Consider the following 24,332-nt stretch of genomic DNA (forward strand, 5'->3'; position numbering starts at 1 on the left):
AGCCTGGAGTGTCCCTTTAATAATATAAACCCACCCAGTATAACTGTAACCTAACCTACACAGTGCATCTAACGTGTGTGGGGGAGCCTGGAGTGTCCCTTTAATAATATAAACCCACCCAGTATAACTAACTGTAACCTAACCTACACAGTGCACCTAACGTGTGTGGGAGCCTGGAGTGTCCCTTTAATAATATAAACCCACCCAGTATAACTGTAACCTAACCTACACAGTGCATCTAACGTGTGTGGGGGAGCCTGGAGTGTCCCTTTAATAATATAAACCCACCCAGTATAACTGTAACCTAACCTACACAGTGCATCTAACGTGTGTGGGGGAGCCTGGAGTGTCCCTTTAATAATATAAACCCACCCAGTATAACTAACTGTAACCTAACCTACACAGTGCACCCAACGTGTGTGGGGGAGCCTGGAGTGTCCCTTTAATAATATAAACCCACCCAGTATAACTAACTGTAACCTAACCTACACATTGCACCTAATGTGTGTGGGAGCCTGGAGTGTCCCTTTAATAATATAAACCCACCCAGTATAACTAACTGTAACCTAACCTACATAGTGCACCTAACGTGTGTGGGAGCCTGGAGTGTCCCTTTAATAATATAAACCCACCCAGTATAACTAACTGTAACCTAACCTACACAATGCATCTAATGTGTGTGGGAGCCTGGAGTGTCCCTTTAATAATATAAACCCAGCCAGTATAACTAACTGTAACCTAACCTACACAGTGCATCTAACGTGTGTGGGAGCCTGGAGTGTCCCTTTAATAATATAAACCCACCCAGTATAACTGTAACCTAACCTACACAGTGCACCCAACGTGTGTGGGAGCATGGAGTGTCCCTTTAATAATATAAACCCACCCAGTATAACTAACTGTAACCTAACCTACACAGTGCATCTAACGTGTGTGGGAGCCTGGAGTGTCCCTTTATTAATATAAACCCACCCAGTATAACTAACTGTAACCTAACCTACACAGTGCATCTAACGTGTGTGGGAGCCTGGAGTGTCCCTTTAATAATATAAACCCACCCAGTATAACTAACTGTAACCTAACCTACACAGTGCACCTAACGTGTGTGGGAGCCTGGAGTGTCCCTTTAATAATATAAACCCACCCAGTATAACTAACTGTAACCTAACCTACACAGTGCATCTAACGTGTGTGGGAGCCTGGAGTGTCCCTTTATTAATATAAACCCACCCAGTATTACTAACTGTAACCTAACCTACACAGTGCACCTAACGTGTGTGGGAGCCTGGAGTGTCCCTTTAATAATATAAACCCACCCAGTATAACTAACTGTAACTTAACCTACACAGTGCATCTAACGTGTGTGGGAGCCGGGAGTGTCCCTTTAATAATATAAACCCACCCAGTATAACTAACTGTAACCTAACCTACACAGTGCACCTAACGTGTGTGGGAGCCTGGAGTGTCCCTTTAACAATATAAACCCACCCAGTATAACTAACTGTAACCTAACCTAACCTATACAGTGCATCTAATGTGTGTGGGAGCCTGGAGTGTCCCTTTAATAATATAAACCCACCCAGTATAACTAACTGTAACCTAACCTACACAGTGCATTTAACGTGTGTGGGAGCCTGGAGTGTCCATTTAATAATATAAACCCACCCAGTATAACTGTAACCTAACCTACACAGTGCACCTAACGTGTGTGGGAGCCTGGAGTGTCCCTTTAATAATATAAACCCACCCAGTATAACTAACTGTAACCTAACCTACACAGTGCATCTAACGTGTGTGGGAGCCTGGAGGGTTCCTTTAATAATATAAACCCACCCAGTATAACTGTAACCTAACCTACACAGTGCATCTAACGTGTGTGGGAGCCTGGAGTGTCCCTTTAATAATATAAACCCACCCGGGTATAACTAACTGTAACCTAACCTACACAGTGCACCTAACGTGTGTGGGCGCCTGGAGGGTCCCTTTAATAATGTAAACCCACCCAGTATAACTGTAAACCCACCCAGTATAACTGTAACCTAACCTACACATTTATCGTGTGTGGGAGCCTGGAGTGTCCCTTTAACAATATAAACCCACCCAGTATAACTGTAACCTAACCTACACAGTGCATCTAACGTGTGTGGGAGCCTGGAGTGTCCCTTTGATAACATAAACCCACCCAGTATAACTGTAACCTAACCTACACAGTGCATCCAACGTGTGTGGGAGCCTGGAGTATCCCTTTAATAATATAAACCCACCCAGTATAACTAACTGTAACCTAACCTACACAGTGCATCTAACTTGTGTGGGAGCCTGGATTGTCCCTTTAATAATATAAACCCACCCAGTATAACTGTAACCTAACCTACACAGTGCACCTAACGTGTGTGGGAGCCTGGAGTGTCCCTTTAATAATATAAACCCACCCAGTATAACTAACTGTAACCTAACCTACACAGTGCATCTAACTTGTGTGGGAGCCTGGATTGTCCCTTTAATAATATAAACCCACCCAGTATAACTGTAACCTAACCTACACAGTGCATCTAACGTGTGTGGGAACCTGGAGTGTCCCTTTAATAATATAAACCCACCCAGTATAACTGTAACCTAACCTACACAGTGCACCTAACGTGTGTGGGAGCCTGGAGTGTCCCTTTAATAATATAAACCCACCCAGTATAACTAACTGTAACCTAACCTACACAGTGCATCTAACGTGTGTGGGAGCCTGGAGTGTCCCTTTAACAATATAAACCCACCCAGTATAACTAACTGTAACCTAACCTACACAGTGCACCTAACGTGTGTGGGAGCCTGGAGTGTCCCTTTAATAATATAAACCCACCCAGTATAACTAACTGTAACCTAACCTACACAGTGCATCTAACGTGTGTGGGAGCCTGGAGTGTGCCTTTAACAATATAAACCCACCCAGTATAACTAACTGTAACCTAACCTACACAGTGCATCTAACATGTGTGGGAGCCTGGAGTGTCCCTTTAATAATATAAACCCACCCAGTATAACTAACTGTAACCTAACCTACACAGTGCACCTAACGTGTGTGGGAGCCTGGGAGCCTGGGAGCCTGGAGTGTCCCTTTAATAATATAAACCCACCCAGTATAACTCTAACCTAACCTACACAGTGCATCTAATGTGTGTGGGAGCCTGGAGTGTCCCTTTATTAATATAAACCCACCCAGTATAACTAACTGTAACCTAACCTACACAGTGCATCTAACGTGTGTGGGAGCCTGGAGTGTCCCTTTAATAATACAAACCCACCCAGTATAACTAACTGTAACCTAACCTACACAGTGCACCTAACATGTGTGGGAGCCTGGAGTGTCCCTTGAATTATGCCATTAAAATTCCCCTTTGAAACTTACTTACAAACTTTGCTTCACATACAAACAATTAAATAATCATACTAGGTGCCACGTAGTTTAGTATTAAATCACAGAGACATGTATATCAGTAAATGTTTAATGACCTGGAGTGGTTAATCGTGGAGGAAATCTCCTCTCCCCAGAGTCCTTTTTAGCAGGTGCAGTAAGAACCTTGAATGGCATCGTTCCAGTTCCCAGACAGGCCATTTTTAAGATCCTTCAGTTGGTAGACAATCCCAGCAGAGAAGGAACGGGTATTACCCCTTTTGCCCCCTCTACTCCACACTTTCAGGGTACAGCGGTTTCCAACAACCACCGATGAAGCCTTTTTCCGCCAGCCAGTTGGCATGTAAGGGAAGTCATCACCATTCTTGACGTCGAGAAAATTACCACCGCACGACTGATCAAAGTACATGTTGCTGTGTTCAAACATGCGGGCACAGAGTTTCTCCCCGCTGTCATTCACCAGGTCAGCTGCTGAGGGGCACTGAGCCATTACGCCCCAAAACAGGAGAGGCAGGAGGAGGAGAGAGTTGAGGGTCATCATGGCTGCCAAGCAAACAGCTTATGTTACATACACGTAACAGAACCCTGTATGTTATATATGCAACAGCTTCATGTTCAAAATGTTTGGCGACCTTGAGAGATTATTCACAGGTCCAGGTTAGAGATCAGGTCCGTTTACAGGGCACAGATTATTCCTGAGAGAATGAACAAATGGCATGTATAAGGCAAAGCAGGTGAGAGGATTCTTACAAAGTAACTTATAAGAGGAGGGAGTAACCTATCCTCACTTTGGTTAATAATTCTGGATGTGATTGTTCTGCATTTGATGAAAGAATGTTTTCGTCTAAGCACCATAACCACTACAAGCTTATCATAGTGACCTACACACCGAGAGCAATCTGTGGGCAGCATGTAGCTCTGTGTAAGATCAGAAAGTAAGATCAGTGACAGTAACAAGGGAACATTGTTGTGTTTGTAAATACCTTCAGAATTCTAGTTTATTGAGCACGTGTAACTGTATCAATGTATTAGACAGATTTAATGTCAGCAAATGTATTACCGGAGCAAGGTGCCAAACTCTGGCTCCTGCTGCATACTTACCGCTTAAGAATTTGTTTCACTCAAATGCTGTTTCTTGTGACGTAAGATTTCCGTGCTGGTCATCATCAGATCCTTCTGGCAGATGTCGCAGTGGAAGTTTCGGTGTAGAGCAGTCACAGCCGCCATTTCGTTGTTCTGCTCCTCATTTTCTGTGGGTGAAAAAAAGCAAATGTTTCATGGATATCGTGATCTCTGAACTCCCTACTTCCTAAGCCATCATATTAGCTAGCACTGAGTTCTGGATTTAGGAATGTCAAACGTTAAATGATCCTCTGCAAAGTAAGGGTATACACACGTTTTTACAATGATTTTCTATTTTGCAAGTTTGTATACAGAATTCATTAGAATTATTGGAACTTTACATGACACGTACAGAGAGCTGTAATACTGACTTTCCAGAGGTTCACTAGGGTGGACACATTTAGAAACGTTGATGTTTGTGTCTGTTAACGTACAGAGTTTGTTTTTCTCTAAGATTTCTACTACCAGACATGGTGCGCATGCACAGGGCACACCATAACTCAATATGAACGAGCAGCAGAAGGAAGCCAGACGCAGATTACTGAGAATGTCATCTTAATGGCTAGTGTGAGAAAATAAAAAAATCAATCAGGTGCGACACACATACCCGCTACGCTCTCCTCTTCAATGCAGGAGTTTTGGTGACTCATTCGCTCTACGGGCGTGAACGGCATGTAGAGGCCGCAGTTGGGACACGTCCAGAACGAACGCAGACAGTCGCTGTAAAAGTCAGTGTCGTTCTGTATAAAAAAAAGAAAAAGTTCTAGAATGACATATAGAGAAAGAAGGCCATCAAATCACACTGTACTGTTGGTGTGAAATTACCCATCAGCCCATGCTGCATGTGCCGGTAGGTGTGAAATTACCCATCAGGCCACCGGCAGGTGATATTACCCATCAGCCCACGCTGCATGTGCCGGTAGGTGTGAAATTACCCATCAGGCCACCGGCAGGTGATATTACCCAACAGGCCACGCTGCATGTACCGGTAGGTGTGATATTACCCATCAGCCCACGCTGCATGTACCGGTAGGTGTGATATTACCCATCAGCCCACGCTGCATGTACCGGTAGATGTGATATTACCCATCAGCCCACGCTGCATGTACCGGTAGATGTGATATTACCCATCAGCCCACGCTGCATGTACCAGTAGGTGTGATATTACCCATCAGCCCACGCTGCATGTACCGGTAGGTGTGATATTACCCATCAGCCCACGCTGCATGTACCGGTAGGTGTGATATTACCCATCAGCCCACGCTGCATGTACCAGTAGGTGTGATATTACCCATCAGCCCACGCTGCATGTACCGGTAGGTGTGATATTACCCATCAGCCCACGCTGCATGTACCGGTAGGTGTGATATTACCCATCAGCCCACGCTGCATGTACCGGTAGGTGTGATATTACCCATCAGCCCACGCTGCATGTACCGGTAGGTGTGATATTACCCATCAGCCCACGCTGCATGTACCGGTAGGTGTGATATTACCCATCAGGCCACGCTGCATGTACTGGTAGGTGAGATATTACCCAACAGCGCACACTGCATGTACCGGTAGGTGTGATATTACACATCAGCCCACGCTGCATGTACCGGTAGATGTGATATTACCCATCAGCCCACGCTGCATGTACCGGTAGATGTGATATTACCCATCAGCCCACGCTGCATGTACCAGTAGGTGTGATATTACCCATCAGCCCACGCTGCATGTACCGGTAGGTGTGATATTACCCATCAGCCCACGCTGCATGTACCGGTAGGTGTGATATTACCCATCAGCCCACGCTGCATGTACCAGTAGGTGTGATATTACCCATCAGCCCACGCTGCATGTACCGGTAGGTGTGATATTACCCATCAGCCCACGCTGCATGTACCGGTAGGTGTGATATTACCCATCAGCCCACGCTGCATGTACCGGTAGGTGTGATATTACCCATCAGCCCACGCTGCATGTACCGGTAGGTGTGATATTACCCATCAGCCCACGCTGCATGTACCGGTAGGTGTGATATTACCCATCAGGCCACGCTGCATGTACTGGTAGGTGAGATATTACCCAACAGCGCACACTGCATGTACCGGTAGGTGTGATATTACCCATCAGGCCACGCTGCATGTACCGGTAGGTGTGATATTACCCATCAGCCCACACTGCATGTACCGGTAGGTGTGATATTACCCATCAGCCCACACTGCATGTACCGGTAGGTGTGATATTACCCATCAGGCCACGCTGCATGTACCGGTAGGTGTGATATTACCCATCAGGCCACGCTGCATGTACCGGTAGGTGTGATATTACCCATCAGCCCACACTGCATGTACCGGTAGGTGTGATATTACCCATCAGCCCACGCTGCATGTACCGGTAGGTGTGATATTACCCATCAGCCCACGCTGCATGTACCGGTAGGTGTGATTTTACCCATCAGGCCACGCTGCATGTACCGGTAGGTGTGATATTACCCATCAGCCCACGCTGCATGTACCGGTAGGTGTGATATTACCCATCAGGCCACGCTGCATGTACCGGTAGATGTGATATTACCCATCAGCCCACGCTGCATGTACCGGTAGGTGTGATATTACACATCAGCCCACGCTGCATGTACCGGTAGGTGTGATATTACCCATCAGGCCACGCTGCATGTACCGGTAGGTGTGATATTACCCATCAGGCCACGCTGCATGTACCGGTAGGTGTGATCAGGGCCGGATTAACATAGGGGCTGATGGAGCTGCAGCTCCAGGTCCAGGCCCAGGCCCATGGAATATGCCCATTTCAAAAAAAAAAAAAATTTTTTTTTTTTTTTTTTTTTTTACACACTACTCTTAGGTTTTCCACCTGACTGGTATTTTATTTGAGGCTGCCTGGCCATGACGGTATTGCAGTAATACCGGCAATACAAATGCAAATATTTTTCGCAGTATAAATGAAGATTACTCTGCAATATCAGCACCGGCCAGTAGGGGTCACTGTGTATGGAGAGAGGCAGGGATTGGAAGTTACAGCATCTCCCTGCCTCTCTCTACTCACTGATCCACTGATGAGCAGCTACACAGCACAGAGAGTCCAGAACGCAGAGACAGACTACAGCTCAGGTATGTGAAGGAAGGGGGGAGAGGCAGCAGGGAGACATGGGGACACTGAGAAAAAGGCAGGCTGGTGTAGTGGTAAGGAAGAGGTTTAGCAGCATGTAAACCAGTGTTCGAAACCCAGCAGAGTCAGTTCCTCACATTACTCCCACCTCTACAGGCGCAGCCTCTGGATGCCCTATTTCCTGGTTTAGCAGGGTACTGTGCATGGAAAGACTGAAGAAGATCAGGAGCATGAATATTGTCCACTGGTTCCCATGATCTATCCTCTTCACCATAGCCTTTCCAAAGAACCAAATATTGAAGCTTGTTGCGGAATATCCTGGAGTCAAGAATTTTTTAGGGAGAGGTATTAGCAGTAGAAAGAGGGAAGTGCTCATGCCATTGTACAGAACACTGGTGAGACCTCACTTGGAGTACTGTACACAGTACTGGAGACCGTATCTTCAGAAGGATATTGATACCTTAGAGAGAGTTCAGAGAAGGGCTACTAAACTGGTTCATGGATTGCAGGATGAAACTTACCAGGAAAGGTTAAAGGATCTTAACATGTATAGCTTGGAGGAAAGACGAGACAGGGGGGATATGATAGAAACATTTAAATACATAAAGGGAATCAACACAGTAAAGGAGGAGACTATATTTAAAAGAAGAAAAACTACCACAACAAGAGGACATAGTCTTAAATTAGAGGGACAAAGGTTTAAAAATAATATCAGGAAGTATTACTTTACTGAGAGGGTAGTGGATGCATGGAATAGCCTTCCAGCTAAAGTGGTAGAGGTTAACACAGTAAAGGAGTTTAAGCATGCGTGGGATAGGCATAAGGCTATCCTAACTATAAGATAAGGCCAGGGACTAATGAAAGTATTTAGAAAACTGGGCAGACTAGATGGGCCGAATGGTTCTTATCTGCCGTCACATTCTATGTTTCTATGTTTCTATGAGACACTAGGGGACACTGGGAGATGTGTGGACACTGAGACACTTGGGGACAATGGGAAACATGGGGACACTGAGAGACATGGATACGCTGAGACACTTGGGGAGGCTGTGAGACATAGGGAGACACATTGGGACATGGAGACACTAGGGACACAGTGTCTTGATGTCTCCCAGAGTCTCCATGTCTCCCAGCCAGTGTCCCTAGTGTCCCCTAGTCTCCCAGTGTTTGTATCCCCATGTCTCTCAGTGTCCCCATATCTCCCAGTGTCCCCATATCTTCCAGTGTCCACATGTCTCCCAGCCAGTGTCCCTAGTGTCCCCATGTCTCTGTGTCCCTAGTGTCCCCATGTCTCCCAGTGTCCCCAAATGTCTGTGTCCCCATGTCTATGTCCATATTTCCCCCGATGTTTCCCAGTGTCTGTGTCCCCACATCTCCCAGTGTCCCCTAGTCTCCCAGTGTCTGTGTTCCCATGTCTTTCGGTGTCCCTAGTGTCTTAGTTTCCCCAAATGTCTGTGTCCCCATGTCTCCCAGTGTCTGTGTCCCCATGTCTCAGTATCCCTAGTGTCTGTGACCCCATTTCTCCCAGTGTTCCTAAATGTCTGTGTCCCCATGTCTCCCAGTGTCTCCATGTCTGTATCCACAAGTGCCCCATGTCTCCCAGTGTCCCTAAGTGTCTCAGGGCCCCCATGTCTCCCAGTGTCCCCAAGTGTCTCAGTGTCCCTTGGTCTCTCAGTGTCCCCATGTCTCTGAGTGTCCCCTAGTATCCTAGTGACACTGGACACACTGAGACATGGGGACACTGGGAGAAATAGGGACACAGAGAATGGGAGACTAGGGGGCTGGGCGACATGACGACACTGACACTGTGATACATAGGGACACTGATGCCAGGCTGGCCTTCCAATTCTATGGACAGACATGCCCCCTTTTTGGGCATTTTCGCCCCTTTTGGCAGTTCTGGTCACGTGATTTGCGTCAGTGGCCCACCCTTTTACCCCTCCCATTGACTTCCTGCTTCACTGGACACTGCTGTTAGGCAGTATGAATTTACTTGAAAGATGAAAGCATAAATTAGATAGAGATTAGCATAGAGTATGTGTTTTCTTATAGCTGCATCCTTTGAGTTTCCCTCCAACACCAACTCCATCAGATACATGACGCTTGAGAGGTATGACTGTTTTAGTGTTTTTGGTCGATAAGATTCTGTAATTAGGCCCCATCATAATTGTCAGCACCAGGCCCACTGGGATCTTAATCTGGCCATGGGTGTGATATTACCTATCAGCCCTTGCTGCATGCACTGGTAGGTGTGATATTACCCATCAGCCCACACTGCATGCACTGGTAGGTGTGAAATTACCCATCAGCCTGTGCAGTGTGCAATAATAACTGCCCTATTAACAATCAGTGATGCTACCTGAGATGTCACAGGAACCCTGGTTTCCCGTGCACTTACCAATAAACAGTTATAGGTCAGGAAGCTGGTGGCTCGATAGCCTCCTTTCACAGGGTCTAACTTCATATCCACATTACCAAACACCCCAGGCAAGGCGGGAGTGGAAACTACAGTCTGGGGTCCAACGTACAGGTTCTGTGTCTCCAATGCGGCCAGTCTTCTCATACTGTAAGCTACCTGCAGGGGGATTAAATCATCACATCACGTCAACGCACCTACCACATACCACATACCGAGACTAATATTTTCCATTTGGCAATTTACAGCATCAAAGGTTGCAGCTAATGCCCCATGGACGATATAGCCAGTCCAATAAATTTAATGTGGGCCTCCTTCAAGTCCTTGTCATGCCGTACAAGAAACAAAACAACCTCAAGGAGGTTAAAATGTTACAATCTGTTTGTGACATTAAGAATTAAAACATTTATGGACAGATCTGGAACTTTCTGTGTATGATGATTTTTTGTATCCAGATAGCAGTAATGCGGAATTACATAATTACAGTGATTTTTAGCCACATGATAACTTTCACCCTCAAACAAACCCTGATTGAGACGGAGACAGCAGGATGTTACAGATAGAAAATTGTGTGAGATCATTCCAGTGTCCAACACACCTCTGATCTCATGTAATCCACTAAATCGTAGCCCAAGCGATCAATCTCTTTCTTCTTCCTCCGATCATCTCCTCTCTGCAAATCCTCTACACTGGATGTCTTTTCTAGTCTCGATTTCAGCAGCTTCTCCCAGGCCAACCTGAGACGCACAGCTTCGGAGATTAGACGCAATGCCGCCTCAGGATCCATCATGTCTATCTCCATCCAACTATCGCACACAATGCGGCAGCAGTCAGCGCTCGTATCCAAAGATCGAGACAAGAGCAAGAAACCCTGGGACAAAGTAAAAAGTCGTTACCACCAAGATTTGAGTCTGCCGCAATTCAACAAAAGGTATACAGTTTACATTCTGTGAAGTTAAAGAAATGGGTGGATTTGGGATAATTCACTAGATCAGGTACTGTGTAAAAATAACACAAACAGGAAATCTCAGGGTAAAATAGACAGACTGGGGGGAGGGGGAGGGGGTTGATCCTGACCCCATTTTCTACATTTAATGGTTTAAAGAGAACTGGCTTGTGCGTAAAATGTTTAACTTCCTCGAAATCAGAGGTCTTCAATATAAAAACAAATAATAAGAAAGATAGAAAGTATTGGTCCTATTTAGCCGTGACCTGCAGAGAGTCCCAATAAGGAAGAATTTCCCAAGTAAGTGGTTTAATCTCATAAGAGCAGACATTAGGCTGCTAGAGTAGGACCTGCCAAGAATGGGTTACATTGACGTTGTGGCAGGCTTATGCAATGTTTGATCACTTACTGTAACTAAACCCCCCTTTTTCTAAAAAAAACAATTGCATTCTGTGAGCCTTGATGTTGGTGTTTGGCGAGTTTGCTGGATCTTGTATGTTTTAATATAATAATATATATCTAGATGAAGAGTATGCATATGACTACCATAAAGAGCATTTTGTGCAGTTGATGGGTGATGAACAATCACTTATTTCTAATTAGTGGCACACAGATACAAAACCTACATATCTAGCAATTTAAAGAAGTACTGACCTGCAGAGCTGGCAATCGCATGCAGTTTACTAGGTAAGGCTTATTAGTCTCCAGAAGGGACACAAACCCCACAATCTGATGCTTGGTGCTCTGTCCTTTCCTCCTGGAGTCTAAAGGATCTGAAATTGCAAACAGTACTAACCAATGTTAACAAGCGGTTACCAGAAAACTCAGAATACATATACAACGTTCATTTTCTCATCTCCGTATGTCCCCACCCCATGTCTGATCACATCTTCCATGGTCTCACCACGTCTCCCATGGTCTCACCACGTGTTCTCGTACTGTTCCAAACACTGTTTTTATTTTTTTCCCATCACTAATGTCATCATAACCATTAAATGACCTATTCCATTTATCCACCAGAACTATTGATCGAAGGTCACACTTTTTGCCTCTCAATAAACAATGTAAAGAAATGCCGAGATAAAATAAAAGTAAGTGGAGAAGCCAAACTCACTCAGTTTTTTGCCTTCTTTGTCTACAGAATTCTCTTCTGTAAAATACAAAAAAGAAAAATGTTTAAAGGAGCGTTCCAATCAGCAAGTCATGCCATGTTCTGGGCAGAATGGGTTATATTACCTGCTACGGCCATTTCTTCTTGGACGCTGTCAACATGAAGAATTTCAGGATTACTGGAGAAGACACTGGTGGGGTGGACAACTATTCCTTGTTTACTCTTTGTGTGGAAAACCTAATGGAAAAGTAAGGGATAGAATCATGAAGAGAACTGTAAACTAATTCTGTGATTTTTAAAAATAATGGAAGGAGATAAGAAAAAGTAATTTTACATTTTTATACAAATCCTGAAAATGTGCATAGTGTCCTAATGACAGCGACATGTTTAATGGGTTAAAGGGACAGTCCCATGTAGGAGCAAAGTGACCTAATGACAGTGACATGTTTAATGGGTTAAAGGGACAGTCCCATGTAGGAGCAAAGTGACCTAATGACAGCGACATGTTTAATGGGTTAAAGGGACAGTCCCATGTAGGAGCAAAGTGACCTAATGACAGTGACATGTTTAATGGGTTAAAGGGACAGTCCCATGTAGGAACAAAGTGACCTAATGACAGTGACATGTTTAATGGGTTAAAGGGACAGTCCCATGTAGGAACAAAGTGACCTAATGACAGGGACATGTTTAATGGGTTAAAGGGACAGTCCCATGTAGGAGCAAAGTGACCTAATGGCAGTGACATGTTTAATGGGTTAAAGGGACAGTCCCATGTAGGAGCAAAGTGACCTAATGACAGCGACATGTTTAATGGGTTAAAGGGAACAAAGTGACCTAATGATAGTGACGTTATTTTTTCAGAGCTCTCTGCAGGTATTGTAAGGTATGAATTCTAACCTGGTCGGAGTCTTTGCGGCAGCTGTTGAAACTGTCGGGCACTGCCAGTTGGGGGTACAGTCCATGACACACGATAAGCTTGAGCAGGGACAGCTGGGAACCTGAAAGCTCCTGGCCGGTACTAGACGCACAAAGTTCCTCCACATTGTGCCGCAGCTTAAACTTTACATCCTGCAAGGAAGCATTAGATATATAACGGAAGTTAGGCCCGCAGAGTAACCCCATGGTCTAATAAACATCAGCGTGCCGTCCTGGGAGTGGGGGTTCTAGCCTTCGGCTGACATATCACGACGTGCCTGAGAGATCGTGAATGGCATCACATGATTCAAGACAATTACCTGAATGTCCACGCTTTCTGTGCCATCAGCATGGGACCGCTCCTCTCCATCACTGGAAGATCCCCCATCCTGGTCCTGCAGTTTGAGCACTTTGCGTTTTTGTTTCTCCGAGCGATCGTGTTGCCTTTTCAGTTGGTGCAGCTCCTTGCGTTCTCTGTGCTGTCGCTGTCGGCTATGGCGATCCCTGGTGGGAACGCCGCTTTCTTCCAGCATCCAGTGGTCTTTCAGCAGCGCCTACAAAGATCCAATGAGGCACAAAAGACACGTCATACTGGACAATGCCACCTCATGGCAAACACAAAGCTGGGCAGGTACAGCTGGGTGTTTTAACAGAATCCTTCTACAGTTTCTATGCAATTGGCAGTGAAAATATTAGCGATACCAGCCCTTTCATAATCCTGATCAAATTTAAAGATGCTTTGTTTAAAGTAAATCAGAAGTGGTAAATTTCTTAAATTATTAGAGATCACAGATTTGTGGTTCTTAATGCACATGAGACTTCTTCCCACCTTTAAACAGTGTTACACTCAGTAAAACAATTAAATTAGAATCACAACCCTAAACAGGAAGAGTTTAATAATCTAATTGGGGTTTTGCTGAAACACTAGCCAAAAGTATTTACAGTTCAACATACGCAATATCAATTTCCACCATGTTCGTATGGCAAGGACAGGCTGGGAGTGTTAGCTAACACTTCGTACTACCACCAAAACAACTGCAAAGGGCTGTAATGGGGGTGGTACTTTTTAATCTATTTTAACAGAAATAGAGGTTTGTGCTTTATATGGAGTGAAAGTAAAATCAATTACCATTAAACACTTTGGTAGAAAACACTTTAAAGGAACACTGTGGGGTCAGGAAAACAAACATGTATTCCTGACCCTATAGTGTTAAAAACACCACCATCTAGCCCCTTTGTCCCCCTAAATATAGTAAAAACATACCTTTATTCCAGTCTGTTGATGCTGGCCTGCCTGCTTGGGTGGCATCATCAGAAGTGGTGGCCTGATCCAGTCACAATGCTTTCACATAGGATTGGCTGAGACATTCAAGGAGGCAGATCAGGGGCAGAGCCAGCATGATTCAAACACAGCCCTGGCCAATCAGCATCTCCTCATAGAGATGAATTGAATCAATGAATCTCTATGAGGAAAGTTCAGTGTCTGCATGCAGAGGGAGGAGACACTGAATGTTTGGATGCATTTTAGGCAGCCATGACCCAGGAAGGATCTCTAACAGCCATCTGAGGAGTGGCCAGTGAAGTTATCACTAGGCTGTAATGTAAACACTGCATTCTCTCTGAAAAAACAGTGTTTACAGCAAAAAGCCTGAAGGGAATGATTCTACTCACCAGAACAAATTTAACCCCTTAAGGACCAAACTTCTGGAATAAAAGGGAATCATGACATGTCACACATATCATGTGTCCTTAAGGGGTTAATAAGCTGTAGTTGCTCTGGTGACTATAGCATCTCTTTAATATATGACAAAACCAGGGGAATTTTTACATGACAAATGCACTTAAAACCTAGAAAAAATGGTGAAATATGATATACAGAAAGATGTTCATTCTGTGGATCCTTATGGAATTATTTTGGGGACCATAGAAACTGCAAAACACTGCTCAAATACCAACCTTAAACTGACGCCGCAGGTTGGCCATCTCGTACAAACGTTGCTCTTCCAGTCCCCGCCGACGACACCATTTCCTGGAGTTACTGCTTCGACTGGATTTTACCTAAATACACATAACACATAAACATGTTGGTCTATCCTGGAAGCAAAGTGGACTAATGACAGTGACATGTTTAATGGTCAGTCCCTCCCAGGGTCACAGTGTACTAATGACAGTGACATGTTTAATGGTCGGTCCCTCCCAGGGTCACAGTGTACTAATGACAGTGACATGTTTAATGGTCAGTTCCTCCCAGGGTCACAGTGTACTAATGACAGTGACATGTTTAATGGTCAGTTCCTCCCAGGGTCACAGTGTACTAATGACAGTGACATGTTTAATGGTCAGTCCCTCCCAGGGTCACAGTGTACTAATGACAGTGACATGTTTAATGGTTGGTCCCTCCCAGGGTCACAGTGTACTAATGACAGTGACATGTTTAATGGTCAGTCCCTCCCTGGGTCACAGTGTACTAATGACAGTGACATGTTTAATGGTCAGTCCCTCCCAGGGTCACAGCGTACTAATGACAGTGACATGTTTAATGGTCAGTCCCTCCCAGGGTCACAGTGTACTAATGACAGTGACATGTTTAATGGTCAGTCCCTCCCAGGGTCACAGTGTACTAATGACAGTGATATGTTTAATGGTCAGTCCCTCCCAGGGTCCCAGTGTACTAAGGACAGTGACATGTTTAATGGTCGGTCACTCCCAGGGTCACAGTGTACTAATGACAGTGACATGTTTAATGGTCAGTCCCTCCCAGGGTCACATTGTACTAATGACAGTGACATGTTTAATGGGCAGTCCCTCCCAGGGTCACAGTGTACTAATGACAGTGACATGTTTAATGGTCGGTCCCTCCCAGGGTCACAGTATACTAATGACAGTGACATGTTTAATGGTCAGTCCCTCCCAGGGTCACAGTGTACTAATGACAGTGACATGTTTAATGGTCAGTCCCTCCCAGGGTCACAGTGTACTAATGACTGTTACATGTTTAATGGCCGGTCCCTCCCAGGGTCACAGTGTACTAATGACAGTGACATGTTTAATGGTCACTCCCTCCCAGGGTCACAGCGTACTAATGACAGTGACATGTTTAATGGTCAGTCCCTCCCAGGGTCACAGTATACTAATGACAGTGACATGTTTAAGGGTCAGTCCCTCCCAGGGTCACAGTGTACTAATGACAGTGACATGTTTAATGGTTAGTCCCTCCCAGGGTCACAGTGTGCTAATTAATAAGTCTGCTCTAGGATCGAGGTTTAAAGGTATCAGGTTCCAAGCTCAGTCAAAACAATAAACCTTAGATTCTAACCTGAATCCACTCATTGAAGACATTAAGCAGAGTGAAGGGGTCTCCTTGGTCACTCTCCAGGGGTTTTCGGGCAGTGGCGCACTCTGGATTGTTTGTGGCGGAGCGGAGGAAGGGAGACTGCACACTAAGAGCTGAGGCAATAGTCAGCACTGGCTCCAAAAGGCTGAAAAGTGTCCCCAATATAAGCATCTTTCCTACAACACAGAAATTAGAATAATGGGTCACTTATTACTGAATAAGACATCAAAATCACAAATATCTTATGCTAATATTTTTCATATGATACTGAATATTCTTTTAATTTTATGTTAAAGGTCTAGCAAATTAAGTCAATTTCTGCCCTGGCACAGACAGGGCACACAATGCAAATGAAGAGGAGAAATAGAAACATTGTTTCATTTCTCCTACTCTGTGTATGCTCTCTCTACACAATGATTGACAAGGAGCCAAGATGGAGGCTTCCAGATGGAGGATAAAGGGGTATGGATTTCCTTTTACAACTCACAATATGTTAAATAAATATAGTGAAAAACCAAGAGAATATTAAAAATCCACTATCAAATGGGAAGTAATTATTTAATCAATGCACACCTGAGAAAGGATTTGGTGTTTTGGTTCTAACTCACTTGTTATAAATATAACAATAAATAAATAAATAGTCTAACGAAGTATGTCTGTCATATCAAAACACTTCGTTATATTGGTCAAGCAAAATAAGGACCTAAAATAATCTAGTCTATCTCTGGCTGAAATGGTTCCACACACAGACCACAGCAGAACCCATTCAAGAAGAGATGTGAGGAATGAGTTAAAATGAAAATGATGCCAGGTATGTATTGCTCCTAAACATGTTCCTTGCAGGTATTTTATTTTAGGGCAATTGAGATGCTCACCGATCACAACATCAACAGGGAGTTTGGCCAGCAGCTTCCCGATGGGCGTCAGCTCCTCGTTGGCATCTAGAGCTCCTTGATCTCGCAAATACAAAATGGCGGTTTCTATGCTTGACATGGGGGGTTGTTCAATAAATGGAAAGGAGCGGGGATCCCCAAGGTCCATACTCTTCATCTGATAAAACAATGGATCACCTTTTATTGATACTGGTATGAATGGAACCGGCTAGCCAAAATGGCAGCTCTCGAGTGTCAAAGCTTTAAATGAGGGTTGAGAGCTACCATTCATTAAAGAGACAAAGCCACAGCTGGACAGTCGTTTACGAAAAACAACATTATATTCATTTCAGAAGGTAATAAAAGATAAACTATAGGTTGACTCAATTAGAAGGGTAAGCGGCCTGTACACTAATCGATAATACAAACATTAACGGTTACCCATCCCTAATGCAGCGTAATACCTGGAGAACCAAAGCATCCAAGGCCACTCTCTGAATTTCTGGAACAGGATACGGGGCAAAAGCATCATAATCGGACTCGGCGTAGAGCCTGTAACACACGCCAGGGCCTGTCCGGCCAGCACGGCCCTTCCTTTGTTCTGCACTCGCCCGGCTGATCCAGAATTCTTGCAGACGCTGCATTTTCGCTTTCGGATCAAAACTCATTTCCTTAACTTTGCCTATAATCAGACTTTGGAGGTTATTACATTTTGGAGGGCGGAATTAAACACACAGAACGGTGAGCACGTTCAATGTGATCCCAGAGAAACGCAGAGCGAAAACATTTAAAGAGACATGATAGGCACCCAGACCATTTCGTCTCCGTGAAGCGTTCTGGGTGCAGTGCCACTGTGGTTTTAACCCACAGTTTACCTCTAATACAACCTCTTTTACCTCTAGTGTCTTTTTTTAATTATTTTATATATGGGGCCCTAAATAGGGAGGAGAACACTAAAGCCTTAGGAACACTTGTTTAAATTCCCAGGACAAACCATATTCCTGCATCACATTCCAAGTTTCACAAAGACTCTAGAAACCGTGGTTTCCAATCACAGGATTGGCAGTTTTATTAATGACACATCTCAGGAAAAGTGATTACTTTTCAGTCACAAGCACCTTCATCAGACTAATTGCCACTCAGAAAGCAGCAATATAAATACCTCTTAAATCTTGGGAAAATCAAAAGGGTGTATTCACTAAACAGTGAAAGGTTGAACTGAAAAACCAACTACAAAATTTAGGCTAAAATAATTAAGCTGAATCTGTGGCTGAGCTAGAAATATTTAGCAAATCAGCATAGTTTGTCTAATTTTGCATTTCAGTGTTGAGATCGCTATAATTCAGCATTTAGAGGAGGAGTTGGGCCACTCCTGGTATGCGCAGAATACTGTGCAAAAAAATACCCAAAATAAAAAAATAATCTTAAAGGATTATCCAAACATAGGCTTCGATTTAATATTTTTGATAACGATGTCAAAAGAGTTAATATTTTAGATAATCTTTTAAACAGATGTAACATTTTGATATATTGTTATATTGTGTAACATACAACAGGGCTTGACAAATTTGCTTTGAATCTAGGATACAGCTAAAAAAAAGTTAGAAGCCTAATTTTTTGAAACTTACATAGCTTTATATTCAACGACAAAAATACAATTCTTAAAGGGACACGATAGTCACCAGGAGCACTACAGCTTAATGTAGTGGTTCTGGTGTCTATAGCCTGTCCCTGCAGGCTTTTCAATGTAAACACTGCCTTTTTAGAGAACAGGCACTGTTTACATTGATATCTAGTAACATTTTCGCTGTTCTTAATATTCCTTTTTTTCCAGATTATTATGTTAGATTGTGCTAAATATAAAAATTTAGTTCACATTTCAGAAAATATAGGCGGAACATTTTGCAGTACTCACCTGAGTCAAGTACAAATCTCACCCCATCTATCGTGACAGAGGTTTCAGCGATATTGGTGGAAATTATACATTTTCTGACACCAGGTGGCGCTAAGTCAAACACCTACAACGACATACAGAACATATATATTTTATTACTTTATTAAAACATTTTATATCAATGGTTCTTAATATTTATTTTTTCTGAGAGTTATTCGCTTGGCTTTATATCGGTGGCTCATTGTTTAATAGTTAGTTAGTTAGTTATAGTTAGTAGTTATTAGTCCCGCGATCTGTAATATAACATAACAACATACATTCTAAAAAACACCTTTATTAAAATTAAACTCTACTTCCCATGCATTGGAGAAGGCAGCACCCGTACAGTATGTAATAAATAGTGCAGCCCGTACAGTATGTAATAAATAGTGCCGCCCGCACAGTATGTAATAAATAGTGCAGCCCGTACAGTATGTAATAAACAGTGCAGTCCGTATAGTATGCAATAGTGCAGCCCGTACAGTATGCAATAAATAGTGCAGTCCGTATAGTATGCAATAAATAGTGCAGCCCGTAAGGTATGCAATAAATAGTGCAGCCCGTAAGGTATGCAATAAATAGTGCCGCCCGTACAGTATGCAATAAATAGTGCATCCCATACAGTATGCAATAAACAGTGCAGTCCGCACAGTATGCAATAAATAGTGCAGCCCGTACAGTATGCAATAAATAGTGCAGCCCGTACAGTATGCAATAGTGCCGCCCGTACAGTATGCAATAAATAGTGCCGCCCGTACTGTATGCAATAAATAGTGCCGCCCGTACTGTATGCAATAAATAGTGCCGCCCGTACAGTATGCAATAAATAGTGCCGCCCGTACAGTATGCAATAAATAGTGCCGCCCGTACAGTATGCAATAAATAGTGCAGTCCGTACAGTATGCAATAAATAGTGCCACCCATACAGTATGCAATAAACAGTGCAGTCCGTACAGTATGCAATAAATAGTGCAGCCCATACAGTATGCAATAAACAGTGCAGTCCGTACAGTATGCAATAAACAGTGCAGTCCGTACAGTATGCAATAAATAGTGCAGCCCATACAGTATGCAATAAATAGTGCAGCCCATACAGTATGCAATAAATAGTGCAGTCCGTACAGTATGCAATAAATAGTGCCACCCATACAGTATGCAATAAATAGTGCCACCCATACAGTATGCAATAAATAGTGCCGCCCACACAGTATGCAATAAATAGTGCCGCCCGCACAGTATGCAATAAATAGTGCCGCCCGCACAGTATGCAATAAATAGTGCAGCCCACACAGTATGCAATAAATAGTGCAGCCCATACAGTATGCAATAAATAGTGCCGCCCGTACAGTATGCAATAAATAGTGCAGCCCGTACAGTATGCAATAAATAGTGCAGCCCATACAGTATGCAATAAATAGTGCAGCCCATACAGTATGCAATAAATAGCGCAGTCCGTACAGTATGCAATAAATAGTGCCGCCCATACAGTATGCAATAAATAGTGCCGCCCGCACAGTATGCAATAAATAGTGCCGCCCGTACAGTATGCAATAGTGCCGCCCGCACAGTATGCAAAAAATAGTGCAGCCCATACAGTATGCAATAAATAGTGCAGCACGTACAGTATTTAATAGTGCAGTCCGTAGAGTATGCAATAAATAGTGCAGCACGTACAGTATTTAATAGTGCCGCCCATACAGTATGCAATAAATAGTGCCGCCCGTACAGTATGCAATAAATAGTGCCACCCATACAGTATGCAATAAATAGTGCCACCCGCACAGTATGCAATAAATAGTGCAGCCCATACAGTATGCAATAAATAGTGCAGTCGGTACAGTATGCAATAAATAGTGCAGCCCATACAGTATGCAATAAATAGTGCCGCCCATACAGTATGCAATAAATAGTGCCGCCCATACAGTATGCAATAAATAGTGCCGCCCATACAGTATGCAATAAATAGTGCCGCCCGCACAGTATGCAATAAATAGTGCAGCCCATACAGTATGCAATAAATAGTGCAGCACGTACAGTATGCAATAAATAGTGCCGCCCATACAGTATGCAATAAATAGTGCAGCCCATACAGTATGCAATAAATAGTGCAGCACTACAGTATGCAATAAATAGTGCAGCACGTACAGTATGCAATAAATAGTGCAGTACGTACAGTATGCAATAAATAGTGCCGCCCATACAGTATGCAATAAATAGTGCCACCCATACAGTATGCAATAAATAGTGCCACCCATACAGTATGCAATAAATAGTGCCACCCGCACAGTATGCAATAAATAGTGCAGTCGGTACAGTATGCAATAAATAGTGCAGCCCATACAGTATGCAATAAATAGTGCCGCCCGTACAGTATGCAATAAATAGTGCCGCCCGTACAGTATGCAATAAATAGTGCCACCCATACAGTATGCAATAAATAGTGCCACCCGCACAGTATGCAATAAATAGTGCAGTCGGTACAGTATGCAATAAATAGTGCAGCCCATACAGTATGCAATAAATAGTGCCGCCCATACAGTATGCAATAAATAGTGCCGCCCATACAGTATGCAATAAATAGTGCAGTCCGTACAGTATGCAATAAATAGTGCCGCCCGTACAGTATGCAATAGTGCCGCCCGTACAGTATGCAATAAATAGTGCAGCCTGTACAGTATGCAATAAATAGTAACGCCCGTACAGTATACAATAAATAGTGCAGCCCGTACAGTATGCAATAAATAGTAACGCCCGTACAGTATGCAATAAATAGTGCCGCCCATACAGTATGCAATAAATAGTGCAGTCCGTACAGTATGCAATAAATAGTGCCGCCCATACAGTATGCAATAAATAGTGCCGCCCGCACAGTATGCAATAAATAGTGCAGCCCATACAGTATGCAATAAATAGTGCCGCCCGTACAGTATGTAATAGTGCAGTCCGTAGAGTATGCAATAAATAGTGCAGTCCGTACAGTATGCAATAAATAGTGCCGCCCATACAGTATGCAATAAATAGTGCCGCCCGTACAGTATGCAATAAATAGTGCCGCCCGTACAGTATGCAATAAATAGTGGAGCCCATACAGTATGCAATAAATAGTGCAGCCCGTACAGTATGCAATAAATAGTGCAGCCCGTACAGTATGCAATAAATAGTAACGCCCGTACAGTATGCAATAAATAGTGCCGCCCATACAGTATGCAATAAATAGTGCCGCCCATACAGTATGCAATAAATAGTGCCGCCCGTACAGTATGCAATAAATAGTGCAGCCCATACAGTATGCAATAAATAGTGCAGCCCATACAGTATGCAATAAATAGTGCAGCCCGTACAGTATGTAATAAATAGTGCAGCCCATACAGTATGCAATAAATAGTGCAGCCCATACAGTATGCAATAAATAGTGCAGCACGTACAGTATGTAATAGTGCAGTCCGTAGAGTATGCAATAAATAGTGCAGCCCATACAGTATGCAATAAATAGTGCAGCCCATACAGTATGCAATAAATAGTGCAGCCCATACAGTATGCAATAAATAGTGCCACCCATACAGTATGCAATAAATAGTGCCGCCCGTACAGTATGCAATAGTGCAGCCCATACAGTATGCAATAAATAGTGCAGCCCATACAGTATGCAATAAATAGTGCAGCCCATACAGTATGCAATAAATAGTGCCGCCCATATAGTATGCAATAAATAGTGCAGCCCATACAGTATGCAATAAATAGTGCAGCCCATACAGTATGCAATAAATAGTGCAGCCCGTACAGTATGCAATAAATAGTGCCGCCCGTACAGTATGCAATAAATAGTGCCGCCCGTACAGTATGCAATAAATAGTGCAGCCCATACAGTATGCAATAAATAGTGCAGCCCATACAGTATGCAATAAATAGTGCCGCCCGTACAGTATGCAATAAATAGTGCAGCCCATACAGTATGCAATAAATAGTGCCGCCCGTACAGTATGTAATAGTGCAGTCCGTAGAGTATGCAATAAATAGTGCAGTCCGTACAGTATGCAATAAATAGTGCCGCCCATACAGTATGCAATAAATAGTGCCGCCCGTACAGTATGCAATAAATAGTGCCGCCCGTACAGTATGCAATAAATAGTGGAGCCCATATAGTATGCAATAAATAGTGCAGCCCATACAGTATGCAATAAATAGTGCAGCCCGTACAGTATGCAATAAATAGTGCAGCCCGTACAGTATGCAATAAATAGTAACGCCCGTACAGTATGCAATAAATAGTGCCGCCCATACAGTATGTAATAAATAGTGCAGCCCATACAGTATGCAATAAATAGTGCAGCCCATACAGTATGCAATAAATAGTGCAGCACGTACAGTATGTAATAGTGCAGTCCGTAGAGTATGCAATAAATAGTGCAGCCCATACAGTATGCAATAAATAGTGCAGCCCATACAGTATGCAATAAATAGTGCCACCCATACAGTATGCAATAAATAGTGCCGCCCATACAGTATGCAATAGTGCAGCCCATACAGTATGCAATAAATAGTGCAGCCCATACAGTATGCAATAGTGCAGCCCATACAGTATGCAATAATTAGTGCCGCCCATATAGTATGCAATAAATAGTGCAGCCCATACAGTATGCAATAAATAGTGCAGCCCGTACAGTATGCAATAAATAGTGCCGCCCGTACAGTATGCAATAAATAGTGCCGCCCGTACAGTATGCAATAAATAGTGCCGCCCGTACAGTATGCAATAAATAGTGCAGCCCATACAGTATGCAATAAATAGTGCAGCCCATACAGTATGCAATAAATAGTGCCGCCCGTACAGTATGCAATAAATAGTGCAGCCCATACAGTATGCAAAAAATAGCGCAGTCCATACAGTATGCAATAAATAGTGCAGCACGTACAGTATGTAATAGTGCAGTCCGTAGAGTATGCAATAAATAGTGCAGTCCGTACAGTATGCAATAAATAGTGCCGCCCATACAGTATGCAATAAATAGTGCCGCCCATACAGTATGCAATTAATAGTGCCGCCCATACAGTATGCAATTAATAGTGCCGCCCATACAGTATGCAATTAATAGTGCCGCCCATACAGTATGCAATAAATAGTGCAGCCCATATAGTATGCAATAAATAGTGCAGCCCATACAG

The 24,332-nt window shown here is 43.5% G+C and overlaps 2 protein-coding genes across 3 annotated transcripts in view; both read right to left on the reverse strand.

Annotated features, from left to right (window-relative positions):
- Nucleotides 1–3,520: 3,520 nt before the first annotated feature.
- Nucleotides 3,521–4,033, reverse strand: LOC134572224 (syncollin-like). Its single transcript, XM_063431044.1, has one exon. The coding sequence runs from the start codon at nt 3,945–3,947 to the stop codon at nt 3,552–3,554; it is 396 nt and encodes a 131-aa protein (XP_063287114.1). The 5' UTR covers nt 3,948–4,033; the 3' UTR covers nt 3,521–3,551.
- Nucleotides 4,024–24,332, reverse strand: part of DHX34 (DExH-box helicase 34) — a 33,713-nt gene continuing 13,404 nt past the window's right edge. The window contains exons 5-19 of one of the 2 annotated variants that reach the window (XM_063431043.1): nt 19,152–19,254; nt 17,701–17,918; nt 17,240–17,414; nt 16,347–16,540; nt 14,987–15,088; nt 13,351–13,584; nt 13,013–13,183; nt 12,241–12,352; nt 12,119–12,154; nt 11,659–11,768; nt 10,657–10,929; nt 10,041–10,217; nt 5,136–5,268; nt 4,508–4,656; nt 4,024–4,101 (exon numbers count right to left, since the gene is read on the reverse strand). In XM_063431043.1, coding sequence (XP_063287113.1) covers nt 4,511–4,656; nt 5,136–5,268; nt 10,041–10,217; nt 10,657–10,929; nt 11,659–11,768; nt 12,119–12,154; nt 12,241–12,352; nt 13,013–13,183; nt 13,351–13,584; nt 14,987–15,088; nt 16,347–16,540; nt 17,240–17,414; nt 17,701–17,918; nt 19,152–19,254 — 2,184 coding nt within the window. In that variant the 3' untranslated portion in view covers nt 4,024–4,101; nt 4,508–4,510. Of the gene's footprint in view, nt 4,102–4,507; nt 4,657–5,135; nt 5,269–10,040; nt 10,218–10,656; nt 10,930–11,658; nt 11,778–12,118; nt 12,155–12,240; nt 12,353–13,012; nt 13,184–13,350; nt 13,585–14,986; nt 15,089–16,346; nt 16,541–17,239; nt 17,415–17,700; nt 17,919–19,151; nt 19,255–24,332 lie in introns of both variants that reach the window. The other variant, XM_063431042.1, reaches the window with a different exon arrangement.

This window comes from Pelobates fuscus, chromosome 9, assembly GCF_036172605.1.
Source record: "Pelobates fuscus isolate aPelFus1 chromosome 9, aPelFus1.pri, whole genome shotgun sequence".
Taxonomy (NCBI): Eukaryota; Metazoa; Chordata; class Amphibia; order Anura; family Pelobatidae; genus Pelobates; species Pelobates fuscus.